The 18,016-nt window shown below is 39.1% G+C and overlaps 2 protein-coding genes across 4 annotated transcripts in view; one reads left to right on the plus strand and one right to left on the minus strand.

Moving 5' to 3' along the window:
* Positions 1-9,518, plus strand: part of LOC137243940 (periodic tryptophan protein 2 homolog) — a 65,411-nt gene extending 55,893 nt beyond the window's left edge. Inside the window, exons 6-12 of one of the 3 annotated variants that reach the window (XM_067772303.1) lie at positions 4,407-4,552; positions 4,627-4,774; positions 4,843-5,077; positions 8,384-8,545; positions 8,611-8,827; positions 8,887-9,118; positions 9,188-9,518. In XM_067772303.1, the coding sequence (XP_067628404.1) occupies positions 4,407-4,552; positions 4,627-4,774; positions 4,843-5,077; positions 8,384-8,545; positions 8,611-8,827; positions 8,887-9,094 (1,116 nt within the window). In that variant the 3' untranslated portion in view covers positions 9,095-9,118; positions 9,188-9,518. The remainder of the gene's footprint in view (positions 1-4,406; positions 4,553-4,626; positions 4,775-4,842; positions 5,078-8,383; positions 8,546-8,610; positions 8,828-8,886; positions 9,119-9,187) is intronic. The other 2 variants (XM_067772301.1, XM_067772302.1) reach the window with 2 other exon arrangements.
* LOC137243944 (uncharacterized) lies at positions 1,508-17,664 on the minus strand. The gene is made up of 4 exons (XM_067772307.1): positions 17,584-17,664; positions 9,652-10,896; positions 1,963-2,565; positions 1,508-1,893 (listed from the first exon to the last, which is right to left on the minus strand). The coding sequence occupies exons 3-4, from the start codon at positions 2,304-2,306 to the stop codon at positions 1,818-1,820; spliced, it is 420 nt and encodes a 139-aa protein (XP_067628408.1). The 5' UTR covers positions 2,307-2,565; positions 9,652-10,896; positions 17,584-17,664; the 3' UTR covers positions 1,508-1,817.
* Between the last annotated feature and the right edge of the window lie 352 nt (positions 17,665-18,016).

An 18,016-nucleotide genomic window follows, 5' to 3' on the forward strand; every position in this document is an offset into this window, starting at 1 on the left:
ATTTAAAAGAAACTCATCGAATAGAAAAAAATTTAATTTAAAAAAGTCATATCTACACGGAAAAAACACTAATGTGTTTTTTACATTTTAAAATGTGAAAAGCATATTATTTTTTCATTTATCAAATAATCTGAATTTTACATTTTTGAGATGTGTTTTTGATATGAAAAAAAAATGTAGATACTACATTATAATAATGTGTTTTCCACATGGAAAATAATGTCAAATTTGCATTATATTTCAAAATAAGAAATGTGTACTTCGAAAAAATGCTGTAAATTTAACATTATTTAAATGTGGAGAATAAAATCAAAGCACGAGTATTAGTATCGTTTAGTTCGGCAAACAAACAGAACCGTAAGCAATGTTTAAATGTAGCTTGTGGCCGTGACGTAAGGGCAGAAGAATCATGCAAATATTCAGACGCATGTAGTTTTCATATTTGCCTTTTCATTCCGATGAATGTAGTCGCAGTTGAGGCAAACGAGCAAACGCCTGAATTGATTATATTCACACATGCAATAAGTTGGTTGATTTTAAATCAATGTCGATTATGTTCGTTTAAGCAAGTTGGATCATTGAACACGATCATGTTGCCGAATGTAATCGAACGTTGTTGTGTTCGATTTTTGCTGTTCTCTGATATGTATGTAGATGGTCGTTAGGCAAATTTACAAGGAAACTTCTTTATGAAATTATAGTAAAAGTTAACATGTACATTTGTATATTTAATAAATTGCAGAATTATTAGGGGGACTCATGATAGCATATAAACTTATAAGGTGTAAAATTATATCCATTTACACACGCTGTTATATGAACGCACCTAGTAATACTCTTGATAAACTTGATTGTTTATCAGCTGTATTATTGTCGAACAACATTTTTTGATTGTTATGCAAATTAAAAAATGCCAAGATTAAGTGAAAAATCAAAACTAAAACGTCTTTACTTGCTGATGTTGGAGATTTCTGATGAAAATGCCTGCTGTTATGTCTGCAAGGTTGCATTCCTTTGAGTTTACCGCGTTTACACAATGAAATGTGCGCGTAAATTTATACAAATTGTGTAAATGATTTTTCATACAAAATTTGACAGCTCGTGCGTAAACTAGATAAATTTATACGTTTACACACTTTATAAGGTTACATGAGTCCCCCTATTATGAAACAGAATATGATTAAAATATAAATGTTCACTTCGTACATACATATGCTTGCATATTAAAAATATAATATCACCAACAAAGTAAATACGTAGCAGAATTATAAAGAAACTTATTAACATAGACATAAAAACATCAAATGTTTGAATTGTAACGACCTAAAAAATCAAATGATCCTGAGGCAAGGGGGGTTTAAAACCACAAATGAAAAGTGTGACAAGAAAAAATTTAAATTTAGGTACATTCGATTATTGAATACAAAAACAAAAACGTTTAAACAGCAATATATCGGCACTCTGTTGTTTGGGAATGTACCTAGCTTTTTGTAGCAATATAGGAGTATTACATATATGCCCTAAACTTATGGCGCGGTATGAATGTTATCTATATGTACCTCAGCTCTGCGAATGATCTTCCACATTCTGGACACGAGAATGGCCGTTCGCCTGTATGTGTTCGCACATGTCTCTTAGGTGCTAAAGAGTCTATAAACCCTAAAAATAAACGTTTTATATATTGTAAACCCTGCATAATTATATCTTCTTTTACGAGTATACAACCCTACCTTTGTCGCAGAAATTGCATGAATGCTTTTTCAATATTAGTTGATCATGTGAATTGTTAGTAGAATGGTACATCTTTAAATGTTTCGTTAACGTGAACTGCGAACCGCACATTTCTCCACACACATTACAAGCAAGGGAACACCTTTTACATGTTTGGACGAACTTTTAAGATAATATAGAAATGTCCATACGTTAGTAGTAAATAAGAAAAACAATTCCAAACATATTTACGTCCGAGATATTTGTTGTTCTTCGCATTCTATAGTCAATAATTCGCTTTTCACAGACACTGTTGAATGCATTGAGTTATCATAGCCGTTTTCAGAATTAGGTTCATCAATTTCAGTTGGCTCATTTTTAATGAATTCGCCAAATTCGGATTGCAAATCATTACAATATTCCATGTTTTCTACATGGTCAGCAGAATTTGGTTCTGCGGCTTCCGGCTCAAACGCCTGCTCTGTGGCTTTGAGAATTGGCTCTTGTATTGCAGGATATTGCAAATGATTTACAGCGGTGTTGGTTGTTCCTATTTCGCCTTCCATCGCTGTCACTTGCACAGAAGTTTTAATCATCCTTTTTGTAAGTAATTAGTTATGCATATTGATTTTGGATTGTATTCACTTTATTGGAATCGATAAACACAATAACTTAGTAATTGTTTCAGGCATTTACAACAAATTTTCTTTGGTAGTTCGTTACTGCTTGTAATGCTGTGTTCTGTAACAATTTAGCGATTTGCAAAGAGCCACATTTCTCAAATCTGTTAAGAATTGATTGTCCTTCCTGTGGCTTAGTGGTATGACACTCCGTTCAGTGCATGAAAGGCGAAACCTACAAGGAAAAATGCAAAATATATTTAAAACATTAATCATCGAGTTTATATTAATATTGCAACATCTTACCATCATTAAATGCAGAAAATATGCGATTTTTAATAATTTTGTTGAAATAAACAAAATCATTAAATAGAATTATCACACTTTTGAATGATAGAAAAGTCAACACAAAGCGGAATTTGAGAAAAAAAGTGATGCCGTTGTATATTTTTTCAGAAAATACGATTTGTATAGTTTTACATAAATTTTTTCCTTTGTATAAAAAAGGAGTTTTGTAAAGCCACCACATTCTTATTTCTAAGGGCGTTCAAGATGGCGGCGTTAGAGTGAGACACTGCTTACATCCGCCACCTTCTATAATTCCATCATGCTTCACCTGGTTATTCCACCATTGATTTGAATAGTCTATGTGAAATGTCTTTAGGTGGTTAAAATATTGCCGAAATCTAATCAGCGAAAAACTGCTCCAAGCGATTTTTTTATTTCAAAAACTTGATAGTGTGAAAGGAATATGAACACCGAAGTATGCAATAGCTCTTCTTATTTAATGGTGACTTATTCATAACCAGATAAAACAGCTGATCGAACCAACCTTATGGAAATTACTGTAATCGATTAATAGTGCCATACCATAACGCTAACGCCATAACCATACCATAACCAACCAATTCGTTTTTGGTTTTTCGCCATATCCATAGGTAGGTAGGTAGGTTGAACTGGCCGGTCCATGAGGACCTCACATAGACTGATTGAGTCCGTAGTGTTACCAGAAGTTTGTTTTAACGACCAAACTGAAAAACCCTATCAAAAACCAGGACATATGTTATAAAATAACTCCGTCCTCTTGGCAAATACTAGAAGCTTCCTAGGACTTAAGCCAATTGCTGCTTCTAGATCTGACAGCTGTACACTCTTAATAGCTGGAGTCTTAGCCTGGCAAGTGCAGGGCACGAGCACAGAACGTGCTCGATCGTTTCCTCCTCCAACCCGCACTTCCTACATCTGCTATCACTGACCAAGCCTAATTTAAAGGCATGTGACGCCAGAAGGCAGTGTCCAGTCAGAATACCCGTCATGAGTCTACAGTCCTCTCTTTTTAATGATAGAAGCAACTGTGTTAGTCTAAGGTTGTAAGACCTACACATAATCTTCGACACTTTACAGCCCCGCGCTTGAACCCACGCCTTTCCCGCTTGGTCGATCATGTGCACCTCTCGCATTCGCTTAATCTCGCCCAATCTAATTGGGACATCTACGGAGCAAGTTTCAAGGGTTGCGCCCTTTTTAGCTAGCGCATCTGCTTTTTCATTCCCATCTATTCCCATATGCCCTGGGACCCAATATAGATGTATTCTTCTCCCTGTCCCGATTCTCTCCAGAGACTGCTTACACTCTAACACGCATTTAGATGCTGTGCTATGCGAGATTAATGACCTGTTCAGACTCTTATCAGTTTGCGTGTGTTAGCCCTGGATTTGTTCAGAAGACTTCTCGTCCTCTTTCCATTATAGTTTGGTCAAATGGATTTTGATATTGCACAGGTGGTAATGTTCTTCCACTTTGTTTGTGCTTTCTTCAAGTAGGAACTTTGGATATTCCCCTTGGCTACAGCAAGGTATGCCTACTTCGTTTTAAAGGGCATTTTAACCTGTTACTCGTATTTCAAAAAAGGAGAAAACTTAAAATGTTTTGCTCTAAGAATGCTAGATTGTTGTTGGGCTTTATTGTAGGGGCTCCAGGTACTGATTTTAAATCATTGTGCGTCTAGATATCGTTAGCTTAGTTCAGAAATTTTGTAACCAAATACAGTATGATTTACAACCTACTTATTTTTAGATTGCCGTTGCCACACTAAATGGCCACATTACCATTTTCGATGTAAAAAGTGCAGTACAAATAGGATCAATAGAAGGACGTAACGATTTGGCAGGTGGTCGTTATGAAACAGATGTGATAACTGGCAAAAAGAATTTAGAGGGAAAGTAAGTTTTACAAGGGATTAAACAAATGTATGTGTCTTCAATGCTGGTTTTCCTTTTCTTTTTTTTAATTTCAGATACTTTTCATCCATTGAGTATTCCGTTGATGGTGAATGCATTATAGCTGGTGGTAATTCACAATTCATTTGTATTTATCATGCGCGTGAAGCAGTGCTTCTAAAAAAATTCGAAATAACACAAAATCACAGCTTAGATGGCTTAGATGTGAGTTTTGAAAAGAGATTTAAAAGAAGAGAAGTTCATTTATATGAAATTAATACTAAACCTTCCAGGAATATATCAATCGTCGCAATCTGACTGAATTTGGCAATATGGCACTTGTTGAACAACGTGAAGAACTTGAAGGTGGTAACGTAGTAATTGGCTTACCCGGCGTGCAGAAGGGTGATATGGCAAGCCGTAGTCTCAAACCCAAAATAAAAATTTTTGCTGTACGTTTCATGCCAACAGGGCAAGCTTATGCTGTTGCCTGCACCGAGGGACTCTGCTTGTTCTCACTGGATAAGGGTAAACACATGTTGCATATTACGTTTTCTAAAATATGGAGTTTTTTTGTAGTTGAAATGGTTTTAGCCCAAAATTAAAGATCTACAGCCCAATTCTAAACAAAAATTCCGTGCGAGTTCTTTCCCTTCTCTCACTCCTCGTATTCTAAATAAAAATTCCTTGCGAGTTTTTTCACTTCGCCCTTTCCTCCTATTCTGAACAATGTTCGAAAAAGCGGAAACCGGTTATGGGAGAAAAGTAGGTATTATGAATGTGAGTGAGAGGGAGATTTCTCTGCCATTACTTATAGTCCGGGAGCCAGCGACATTTTTTAGTGACCAAAAGTACAAAAGCTGAAAATTTGTCCTAAGCTTTACTTGGCATCGCTAGTAAGTGAATGGACCACCAGCTGGCGCACTTCCGGGGGGTGTAGCTGCGGCAGCCTCCCACACACGTAAAATAACAATAAAAAAAAACTAATACCGCAAAAGCTGAAATTTTGGTAATATGTTTATTATGTTATAAATAAATGAAAAAACGTGTCCAGCCGAATTTAGAGTGGGGGATTATGCTCCAGCTTTTCACGTAAAGAAGTGAAAAATTTGCGCTGAGTAAACTGATACTACAAAAGCTGAAATTCGCAGCATCCTTCACTGCATCAGCTGGACACTTTTCCCCCACTAAATTTAAAGCTGGATGTTTTTTTCGTTTAAGTTATTAATTTAACTATTAGTTTACAAAATTTCAGCTTTTGTAGTATCAGTTTACTCAGCGCATATTTTTCACTTCTTTACGTGAAAAGCTGGAGCATAATCCCCCACTCTAAATTCGGCTGGACACGTTTTTTCATTTATTTATAACATAATAAACATATTAACAAAATTTCAGCTTTTGCGGTATTAGTTTTTTTTTATTGTTGTTTTACGCTACACCCCCCGGAACCGTGCGAGCTGGTGGTCCATTCACTTACTAATGATACCAAATAAAGCTTAGGACAAATTTTCAGCTTTTGTAAAATGACTAACCCTAAACTGTCGCTGGCTCCTGGACTATTAGGAGTTTTTTTCACTTGTTAAATTAAAGGGATTGCATCGAAATAGTTAAAGGATATTGGTACTTTTAAGAAAGAACACTTATTTGTACAAATTTGTGCTCAAATGTGTACATTCCATTCCATTATATATTATTTCAAATTGCTGTTTTTATGTACGGGTGCCTTTTTCGCTCTTATTTGGAATCCGAATCTATAAATAAAGTTTTGGTTGTAAAGATGGAGATTCGGGCTATTAGCGAGCTTTGGGCAATTTTGGCCGTAGTGTTTTTTTGGTAATAAACCAAATATTTATTTTATTTAAAAAAATTTATTTTTGTTTATTTTTGAGTTTAGATATTTTAATACTAATTAGAATTTTCTTGTTTGAAGTTATTCAAAAATGTTTAAGTTAACATGAAAACTGAATTAAAAATTATTTTAAAAATTAAATTAAAGGATACAAAGTAGTTAACACTATATTTACTCCCCCTATATTTGGTAATAAGCCAAATATTTATTTTATTTTTAAAAATTTATCTTTGTTTATTTTTGAGTTTAAATATTTTGATACTAATTAGAATTTTCTTGTTTGAAGTTATTCAAAAATGTTTAAGTTAACATGAAAGTAGTTAACACTATAGTTTTGTTTAGCTATATTTTATTAAAATAATTTGTTAAAAATAACCGATTGTGAGTACACAAATAAATCTGTTTGCACTATGGCACTACTGTAAATATTTGCACTGCATTACCGACAGTTGCTATCATACGCCAGATGGCAGCGCAATTGATTGATATAACAGCTGATTTCTGTTGATATTTGATAAGAGACTTTTATATTGGTTGCGCAAGATGCCCACGGGTCCGTCTCGTATTCTTTATTTTAAGTGGAAAAGTATATCATGAGCAACGGAAGAGCTCTTGGTATATTTGACGCAGCCATCCAGAAATTGCGCAAGGATTTTTTAAAAAGGCTTAAATAGATTTTGGCATATGACGAAAGACGAATTCAACTCGACTAGGCCGGCAGAAAATTGCTTTGCTGAATGGAAGGCAACTCCGGCGGATTTGTGTTATCCCACAGTCTTCTTCTTCTTATGCTCCTCTGTTGATGTTGCTGTGGCACCAATAAATTACTCATGTCAGTGAATACCACATGAAATGCAATACTGTGCATTGTTTATATTTTATTTCTTTATTTCAAACAAATTTGAAACAATAATTAAACATTTAAATTTTTTAAACAAAATAAGAAATGCGAAACGAAATTGCAATTGACAAAACAGCTGACTTCGAAAATTCGAAGTCCTCGAGAACAAAATTCCGATGGAATATTCAGAATTAGGCTGCTAGTGAACGCATTTAGTGCAGTCAGCGAATATTTTTGTAATATATCGTCTTGTGTGGTGTAGCATGTACGCCTATCACACCAAATGTCCTTGGTTCAAGTCTCGGACAAAGCAACATCAAAATAATAATACTTTCTTCTAAACGGAGGCGACCCTTGGCAGTGGTTTGGCAAATACTCCAAGTGTATTTTCCGTCATGAAAATCTTCACAGCGCAAATTCATCTGCCTTGCAGAGGCCATTCGGATTCGGCATAAAACATGTAGGTACATACCAGTTTGTAGGAGAAAAAAGGAGCATGCCATGTTATTATATCCTGTTTGACCTTTCGTTACTCAAAATTGTTTGATTTGTGGAGTACCTATTTGTAAAAAAAATCTATACTGTACGTGCCTCCCAGTAGAGATATCGGAACTTCGCTGGCTACCTGCTCTCTGCTTCTTTACGAATGGTATATGAGTCAGATAAGCAAGAGCTAAGCTGAGAACACCATTTGTCGTGTATCGAGAATATTTTTGGCAAGTTGTTTACTCCAAGCGCTCGGCGAAGCTATTACGGTTTCCAAAAGTTCATCTATTTCTTATTAGAGTGTTCATAGGCCACTGCCCAATGATGGACTCTCCTACAGTGCTCCTAAATATACTAGACATACCTAGCTGTGTTCGCTGTATGAAGAACTACTTCGTCGTCGATAGGCTATAATTTGAGCCTGATATACCCATTTCAATTTAATTTGGTCAATTGGCCAATTCGTGCGAGATGTATTAATTTAAATTGCTCAATGAAGTTATTTCTCATGAAATTTTACTCAAGCTTAAAACAGTTTCGTAAACTTTAATAAAAAGTACATTTTATTACTCTTTAATCTCTTATGCTGTATTGCATCATCTTGCTCCAGATAAATTGTTTCGTATATTAATTTATTAGGTTTTCCCAAATTTTTCAGGTGTTGTTTTCGATCCATTTCATTTATCTTTGGAAGTGACGCCAAAAGCCATACATGACTCTGTAGACAAAAAGGAATTTTCGCAGGCTCTTATTATGTCGCTAAAATTGAATGAGCCACATCTAATATCGATGGTTTTAGAAAAAGTTCCACATAAAGACGGTGAGTACGGACTTGATTTAATTCAAAAAGCCGTTTTGTTTTTAAAAAACAATGTATCTTTGCAGTAAAATTAATTTGCTCCACGTTACCGGATACATTTGTCAATTCATTGATGCAAATTGTAGCACGTGGCTTACAGACAACAACGCATCTACAATTTTATTTGGAATGGTGCTGCAGCTTATTATCAACTCACGGCACTAAAAGTGATTTACTGCAACATCATGCTTTACTATCAATGCAGGAGAGTTTATCACAAAAATACGAATCGCTAAATCGAATGTATGAAAATTTAATTGACTCGCCGCTTTTATTTATAGCTCAAATATTTCTTTTTTCAGTTGTGATTTTAATAAATACACAATGCGCGTACTATTGAACGCTGCTAAGGAGCGCAGTAAACAACGTACAGAGGAAAACCGAACAAAATCCATTGATATGCAAAATGGCAACAATAGCGATGAGGATGACAGTGAAATGTTGCTTATTAAGGCAAAAAGTAATGATGATGAAGTTTCCGATTTTGAGGATGCGGAAGTCAGCTCATAGTGAGATCTTCATAAATGCTTATACGTATTTATTTTATCTTATAACTTTAAACGAGCAATTTTTGTATATTCGTATATTTGTATGTTTGTATAGCCGAACGATCTCGGGAACAGCTCAACCGATTTAAATGAAATTTGGCACAGAGATAATGTATCACCTTCTAAGACTTTCTACCTAGGTGTCGCCACTCAGAATGTTTCACAAGGTTGCCACCTATTCGAAATTTAAAAAAAAATTGCATGTGATATGCCGATATGGGTATCAAACGAAAGGAATTTCACTCCGCATTACAATAGGAACATTTTTGAGTAAGGTTGCCATTCAGGGTTGGGGTAGTTAGACGAAATAGTATTCTACTTACTCATATTCTATTGAAGCTTTAAAGGAGAACAATAAAGTTAAAAATCTTCGTAAAAAAATCTTACACATGATTCGACTTAATTTTCTTAATTTCACACACGCTAATAAAATTGAAATGCAATATCAAGGCACCGTGGCAAATTCCAGAAAAATATATTTAAATGCATGTTTAGAGGAGCTGGCAATACACAATTTACCTGCTTTTTCTGCTTGTGGGATATAGCTGTGGTGAGGTTATGATGGTGGTTGGTGTTGGCGATGATCTGGTTATGGTGGCGGTGGCGATGTGGTTGCTAGAGGCGGCGGTGATCACTACAAACCTAGCGGCTATACATCTGCACAAACTGCTTTGCATTAATAACAACTTTGCACTTGTTTATTTCTGCATTTATTCAGTTGGACAATTGCTAAAAGAACTTCACGATATCTTTATGTATAAAATTTACTACAATTTTGTTCAAGTCACACCGGGATGGTCAAAATTTGCGAATAAGTAAAAATAAAAAGAAATGTCAAAAACAATAATATAAATGTATGTATGTACGTACATAGTCACATCTGTCAACCCATTGTTGGGGTTGCCAGAGAGGTGAAATACGCTCGCGTGTTAGCGTAAAATACAAACATTTCAAATTCTTAAGTTTAATAAATATGTACGTAATATATGATATTACGTATTTGTACGTGCAAATAATTCAGAATGCGTTCTTATACGTAAAAGGTACATATATCAATAAATTCAATATAAAATTCAGGTAAATTCAGGTTTAGGTTTCCTTAAGCCTAATTTCTATTAAATAGAAGGGTTGGCTGTTGGCGACTACGACAGTCGCTCAAACATCGTCCCCGCCCTAGGCGCGTTCAGCGGCTAGAGCCTCCTGTAGCTCCTTAAGGATCCGCAATGCATCTCGAACGAGGATTTGGGACACTCTTCCTCTAGCGTTGGCGGTTTGCAGCCCTTGTGCGGTGCATCGAATGGTGCGTCGTGCGATGCTGGGTGCTGCTGAGGGAATGTTGTTTCCCGGGCGAGAACGGGGTTGCCCGGTGGCGGCAGGGGGTGCCGGTACGGCGGATCTGCCAGGCCGGGGTGCCTGGATGGCGCGCTGGGCGCTTGGGGTAGCGTCCCGCCGATGGAGTAGGGAGTGATGTCGCGCTCCACAGATCCGGCATCTGTCGTATGAGCTGCACTCGTTGGTGATGTGAGATAATGCCAAGCAATTCAGGCAAAACTCATGGGCTCGTGCAAGCATCCATCTCTGGGGTGGTTTCATTTTTTTGAATATGACGCAGTTCCGAAGAGCGTGCTGACGGGTGCATATGCGGCACCGTCGGTAATCTGTTATTAGTGTCGAGCTGCGTGATTCATTGGCGCGGTTGGGAGCAACGATCTCCGACCGCACTGGTCTTCGTGACGACGACTGATTTGCACGATCCATAGCGATCTGTAATTACAGTTGTAAAAGTATTTTAGTGGAGAGAAATACTGCTACAGGGGATTTCAGCTGGCATTATGTTGCAAAATACGACATATTAGTGACGGTGATGTGGTAAGAGTGGACAGAGGTAGTTTGAGAGTAGCTACGAATTCTCCGGGGTTGCCCGAGAGGGTGGGCTTTCAGTCTGAGGGAGGAAACAGAGCTTGACAAGTGGTCGTGTGAGGGTGCCGGTTTGAGTACGAACGTCAACAACACGTATATGGCCGTCAGGACCTGGATGTATTTTTTCAATCCGTCCAAGGCGCCATTCAGTCGGGGGAAGTGAGTCGTCGTAAATGCAGACACACTCACCGACCTTGGGTTCGGGTTGTGGATTTTTCCACTTCTGCCTTTTTTGGAGATCCTTTAGGTAGTCTTCCTTCCACCTTTTGCTGAACTGATGATGTAAACCTTTTACCCTGTCCCATCGGTTTATAAGAGATAAATCCGCGTGATCCACTTCAGGGATAGCGAGGAGGGGGCTACCTCGAAGAAAGTGGCCGGGGGTCAGCGCGGTAAACTCTGTGGGATCTTGGGATAAAGGTGAGATAGGACGAGAGTTTAATACGGCTTCAATTCTTACCAAGAGGGTGGTAAATTCTTCAAATGTGAACTTGTGGGCTCCTGCTGTCCTCTTGAAGTGCAGTTTGAAACTCTTCACTGCAGACTCCCACAAGCCGCCCATGTGGGGAGCTCCGGGTGGAATGAATTTCCAATTAATGCCCTGGGGAGAGTATTTTGCGATTACTTCTTGAGAGGCAGTTTTCATGAAGTCAACGAACTCTTTTTCCGTCGCTCTTTTAGCTCCAATAAACGTTTTGCCGTTGTCACTCATCATTGTGGCAGGATATCCACGACGTCCGACGAAGCGAGCGAATGCTGCGAGAAAGGCATTTGTTGTTAGGTCCGAGCACAGCTCAAGGTGGACAGCTTTTGTCACGAAACAGACAAAAACGGCCACGTAGCCTTTCAGTAAGGTGTGAGACCTTAGCAAGGAGGCTTTTATTTGAAAAGGCCCCGCAAAGTCGACACCGGTAGTGGTGAAAGGCGGAGCATATGTGCATCGTTCCGGGGGCAAAGCCGCCATGATTTGCGATCGCATTTGCTGCTTGTGGAGGGTACAAGTTTTGCACTGATGTATGCATCTCTTTATGAGGGGTTTAAGTCGTGGAATATAGAGATCCTGTCTGAGGCATTGCTGCATGAGACGTATTTCGGCATGGAGAAGAAGTTCATGGAGGTACTGTATATAGAGGACAGCGAATCTTGATTTTTCTGGGATAATAACGGGATGTTTTTCATTGTAAGTCAACGTCGAATGAACTAGTCTACCATGAACCCTGAGGAGCCCGTTTTCATCGAGGTATGGGTTGAGGGTTAGAAGAGAGCTTCTTTGATCAATGGGTTTTGCATTTTCCAAGCATGCTCTTTCGCGAGGAAAATATCGGGTTTGTGTTAACGTCACAAGTTTATTTTTCGCTTTGCGGAGATCTTCATGAGACAGAGAGGGAGTGTAAGCGGGTTTAATGCCTCGAATTCGGTCCTTGAGATTATTAATGAACCTGAAGGCATATGCCATGACCCTGAGGGCGCGAGGAAATGAGGAAAATCGATCCAATACATCGGGGTCATCTTCAGCTGAGTATAGTGCTTCGACTCGGCGCATTTCAGGCGGGTTGATGCTGCGGGTAGATGGGTTTGGCCAAGCTTCGGGGGGCTGGGTCAGCCACGCAGGGCCATTCCACCACAGCGCAGAATTTGCCAAGTCCATGGGTTTGCATCCTCTAGTGCCCATGTCTGCTGGATTGTCGCGACTGCCTACATGCTTCCAGGAGGCGCTTCCGACGAGATCCATAATTTCAGCTGTTCGATTGGATACGAAAGTTTTCCAAGCGTGGGGAGGCTTTTCGAGCCATGCTAACACAATTTCCGAGTCAGACCACATGTAAAGATTTGTAAGAGAGAGCTCGAGATGGGATTGTACGACGGCGATTAGTCGGGCAAGGAGTAGAGCTGCACATAGTTCTAGTCTTGGAAGACTGGTAGTGCGAAGAGGGGCAACCTTGCCTTTAGCGACCAGAAGGTGGGACGAAGTGGTGGCACCGTGGGTTGTTCGCAGATATATAGTGGCGCAATATGCCTTTTCTGACGCATCGCAGAAACCATGCAGTTCAACCTGCTGGTTCGGCATGTAGTCAACCCATCGAGGTATCTTTATCTCTGAGATGTTGGGTAAATTTTTTGCGAACTGCGTCCATTTAATGAAGCGGAGGGGCTTCACTGGTTCGTCCCAGCCAGTTCCGTCTATCCATAGCTCTTGGAGTAAAATCTTGGCCTGAATCATAATCGGCGTAAGCCACCCTGCGGGGTCAAAAAGTTTTGCGACCGAGGAGAGAATTTGTCGTTTTGTATTAGCGGACGAGAGGGGTATTGAGTCCACTGTATACGAAAACGTGTCGGTCAGAGCGTTCCACTGTATGCCGAGAGTTTTGGTGTTGCTTGCTTTCTCGAATTCCAAAAGATTGGTATCTAGCAAGTCCTCTTCTGTGATGTTTTTTATTATACTGGGGTGATTGGCCGTTATTTTCCGTAATGGAAATCCTGCTGACGCTAACACTTGGATGACTTGGGAGAGAGATGTTTCAGCAGAGAGAATTTCATGGCTGCCAGAGAGAATGTCATCTACATATGTTTCTTTCGTCAAAACAGGGACGGCTTTGGGGAAAGTTTCCTCTACATCTTTGGCCAGTTGGTGAAGAGTACGTATGGCGAGGTAGGGGGCACAGTTCACACCAAATGTGACTGTTTTCAGACGATAGTCTTTTATGGGGTCGCTCGGAGATGAGCGAAAGACGATCCTCTGATAGTCTCTGTCGTCTTCATGCATTATGATTTGACGATACATTTTTTCTACGTCTCCGTTAAAAACAAATTGGTAGGTACGCCACTTGAGAATCAGAAGCATCAGATCGGGCTGGAGGGTAGGGCCGGTATACAGAACGTCGTTGAGCGCATGTCCAGATGCCGACTTCTTTGAGGCGTTAAACACGACCCGCACCTTTGATGTCTTTTTCTCGGGTTTGACAACTGCGTGATGAGGAAGATAAAATGAGAGGCATTTTCCTCCGTCAAATTTTTCATAGGAGCCGGTTTCCTCCATATGATCGAGGGTGAGGTATTCTTCTAGAACACTATCATATTGAGTCTTTAAATCCCCTTTCTTCTGCAGACTTCTCTCCATTCCAAGAAACTGGCTTAGAGCTGAAGACCGAGAGTGGGATAATGAGATTGACTCTGGGAAGCTGGGTTTAAACGGCAGCCTTACGATATAACGACCGTTATCATCGCGTGAGGTTGTGGCTGCATAGAAATTTTCGCAAAACTCGTCTTCTGGGATTATTTGGGGTTTGGTGGGAACTTCCTCCAATTCCCAGAATTTACGCAATAAAGAGTTAAGATCTTCGTTGGACACTTCTGACACTTGCATGCAGAAAGCGTTTACCATCACAGGAGCTCTACCGCTCAGAATCCATCCAAAAATGGTTTTCTGCGCTAGAAGATGGGGGGAAAGTTTCTCAACGCCGTTTTGGATGATTTGCGGTATTACATCACTGCCTAGGACGAGATCTATTTGCGAGGGGGAGTGACAGTTCGAGTCTGCGAGGTTGAGGTGTGCCCATTTTGCTTGAAGCTCGCTAGTGAGCTTAAGCGAGGGGAGCATTTTAGTTAGCCGGGGTAATACTATTGCCTCTGCACTTATTCTGGTTTTGAAATCGGGGGATACCAAAGTCAGAGAGCACAATTTGTTTGAGGTCTGAACTACCTTGCCGCCCATCCCTGATATTTCAAATCTAGAGGGTTTGAATGGGAGTTTGAGTCTATCTTGGGCTCTGGTAGAGATAAAGGTTCGTTCAGATCCCTGATCCACAAGAGCTCGTAGTTTAAAAATTTCTCCTTTATGCTCTACGGGAACGATAGCCGTGGGTAAAATTATTTCACAATCGTTTTCGGAATAAAACGATTGCACTTGGCTTTTCTGCGAGCATGAAGGGCTTTCATCCAGAGCATTGGCTTGATCGGGAGTATTACCGGGTGAGACTGTGGAATTCGTGGTGGTGGCTTGTGAGGCTGTCCTTTGAAATCGTGAGGGTTGTCTTTTCGGCACTTGAGATGTGTCTTCGTGAAGAACTGAGTTGTGCCGATCTTGACATTGATTGCACGTTTGAGTACTGGAACAGTCTTTCAGTATGTGTGACTGAGAGAGGCAATTGAAACACATATTGTTTTCTCTCACAAACCTTCTGCGATCAGAGGTCGACAGCTTCTTAAATTTGAAGCAACTTATAAGGGGGTGAGATGAGGTTTTACACATAGCGCACTTGTACATTGTTCGCTGCTCTGTCACATGGGACTGGGTGTGGGAGGTCGGTTTATTTGAAAACGCATGTGACTGTTGGGGTTTAAATGGCGGCCTAGTTTGAGGAGGAGTGAATTTACTTTTACTTGGGCGCCATTGATCAACTCTTTCTACCACTTCGTATCGCGTTGTGAGGAACTGGTCCATTTGGGACCAGTTGGGAAGTTCTCTTCTTGAGGTTAGAGATTGCTCCCACAACGTGACTGTATTTTCTGGGAGTTTAGAGGTAACCAGATAAATAAGTATGGGGTCCCAGTTATCTGTGGAGACTTGTTGCGTGGCGAGAATTTGAAGGCAATTATTTACCGACGATTGCAACCTTTGAATGTCTTCACTGTTTTCGGTAGTGATAGTTTTTAAGTTCATCAGGGCCCGTATTTGGTTATCTACGAGAACTCGTCTGTTCTCGTATCGGGCCTTTAGGGCTTCCCACGCTAAGGCAAAGTTGTCGTCAGTCAAGGGAAATTGGTTGACTATTTGAGCTGCCTTTCCTTGGGTTTTGTATCTGAGGTGATACAATTTTTGCGCTTGGGAGAGTTTCGGGTGGTTAATATAAACGGCTGTGAACATGTCACGAAATGAGGGCCATTTTTCATAACCACCATAAAATATTTCGGTATCGCAGGGAGGGATTTTTAGCGAAATACCGGAGTTATCGGGTGGACCTGTTGTGACGGTAGGGGGAGCGGGGGCATTTGCTTGTTTAAGCAACTGAAGCTGGTCTTCGATCTGGGCTTTTGTGTATTCGTATGCTATGAGACAGGACCTGTATATGCTATTAGCAGATGTTGGAAAATCTTCGGGCAGGTCCTGATCTGGGGTTTCGACAATCTTATCGAAGACTGTTTGGACTCTATTCCAAAATTTGTCTATATTGGCGTTTTTTATTTTGAGTGAGGACTCCGTGTTGTCTTGGAGCGACGTCGACCTAAACCGAGCACAATATTCCAAAAAATTGTCCGTTTCGGATGTAAATTTTTTGGGGGCAGACGAGATTTTAAATTTTTTAACTCCTTGAGTTTTGGAGCCACCTTTTTTGGTTTCATCGTCACTCATTTTTGAGCTTTGTTTTATGTCGCTTAGAGTTGAGAATCAACAAAAAATTTAACTTCAGAGAGAAAACTTTTTTTTTTTTTTTGAAGAGAGAGTATTTGCTTTTAACTATGTGAGGGAGTTACGTTTAAATATTCACGTTAAATAGCAAGAGAGAATACTTTTCAAAACCAAAAAAAGTTTTTTAGTTAAATTTATTTGAGGGGTTTGAATATGTGTAAAACCTAATAGGGAGAGGGGGACAAATTTCCGAAGTAAAGAGGTTTTAATTAATTTTAAATTTGAGGGTATGACGAGACAAAGTTGACCACTGTGCCGCGGTGCACTGTATTTAATATGTATATATGCGTGAGGGTTAAATATACGTGGGAAAAATACAAATATATATATATGTAAATATGAGTAATTATTTTTTAAGATTTTCACTATCGATATTTTTGTGGACTGTATAAATGGGGATACAGAGTGAAATACTAAATTACTCGGGAAAATTTTTTAGCTTTACACAAGAGAGATATATTTTTTAAACGCTAGTGTACGCACTGAACCACTCTTGTACCACTGTATGAGATTTTGTTTCACCGCTTATGTCGCTTTCTTTCTTTTGTTTATCCGTATGTATGTATACGCAAGTATGGAGATTTACAAGTGTTTTTTGCGTTTTATATTAATTTAAATTGGGAAAAATCAGAAGTTAGCAGAGGTTGTGCAATATATTTAATTAACGACAAGAGATATTTTAATTTAAAATGAGGAAATTTTAAATTATTAAGAGATTTGTCGCATTAAAATATAAGGGGTGCTTTTAGCAAGTGTGCCCACTGTAGCTAACCACTGAGTTTTTCTTATTTTGCTTTGCACATATACCGTACTGAGTTTTGCAATATGGGGTTATTGCTATATGTATATATATATATACGAAATGGTATGTGCAATTTTAGTGGGAACTTGAGAAAATTTAGCGGGAAATGAGGATTATTGGCGGGAAATTCTAATCCTCGAAAATGAAAATTGCCTTGATTTTTCTCTTTTATGTATATTTTTTCCGTGATTGGGTTGTATTATATCTCATTTAATACTCACGGTTTACAAAAAGGGCGAAGGTACTTGCGTTTTTATTGCGCTGGTTTCCTTAGTGGCGTCGAAGGACCACTGTTTAGGGGAGCTGGCAATACACAATTTACCTGCTTTTTCTGCTTGTGGGATATAGCTGTGGTGAGGTTATGATGGTGGTTGGTGTTGGCGATGATCTGGTTATGGTGGCGGTGATCACTACAAACCTAGCGGCTATACATCTGCACAAACTGCTTTGCATTAATAACAACTTTGCACTTGTTTATTTCTGCATTTATTCAGTTGGACAATTGCTAAAAGAACTTCACGATATCTTTATGTATAAAATTTACTACAATTTTGTTCAAGTCACACCGGGATGGTCAAAATTTGCGAATAAGTAAAAATAAAAAGAAATGTCAAAAACAATAATATAAATGTATGTATGTACGTACATAGTCACATCTGTCAACCCATTGTTGGGGTTGCCAGAGAGGTGAAATACGCTCGCGTGTTAGCGTAAAATACAAACATTTCTAATTCTTAAGTTTAATAAATATGTAC

This window comes from Eurosta solidaginis, chromosome 3 (genome assembly GCF_040869045.1).
Source record: "Eurosta solidaginis isolate ZX-2024a chromosome 3, ASM4086904v1, whole genome shotgun sequence".
In the NCBI taxonomy this organism is placed as follows: Eukaryota; Metazoa; Arthropoda; class Insecta; order Diptera; family Tephritidae; genus Eurosta; species Eurosta solidaginis.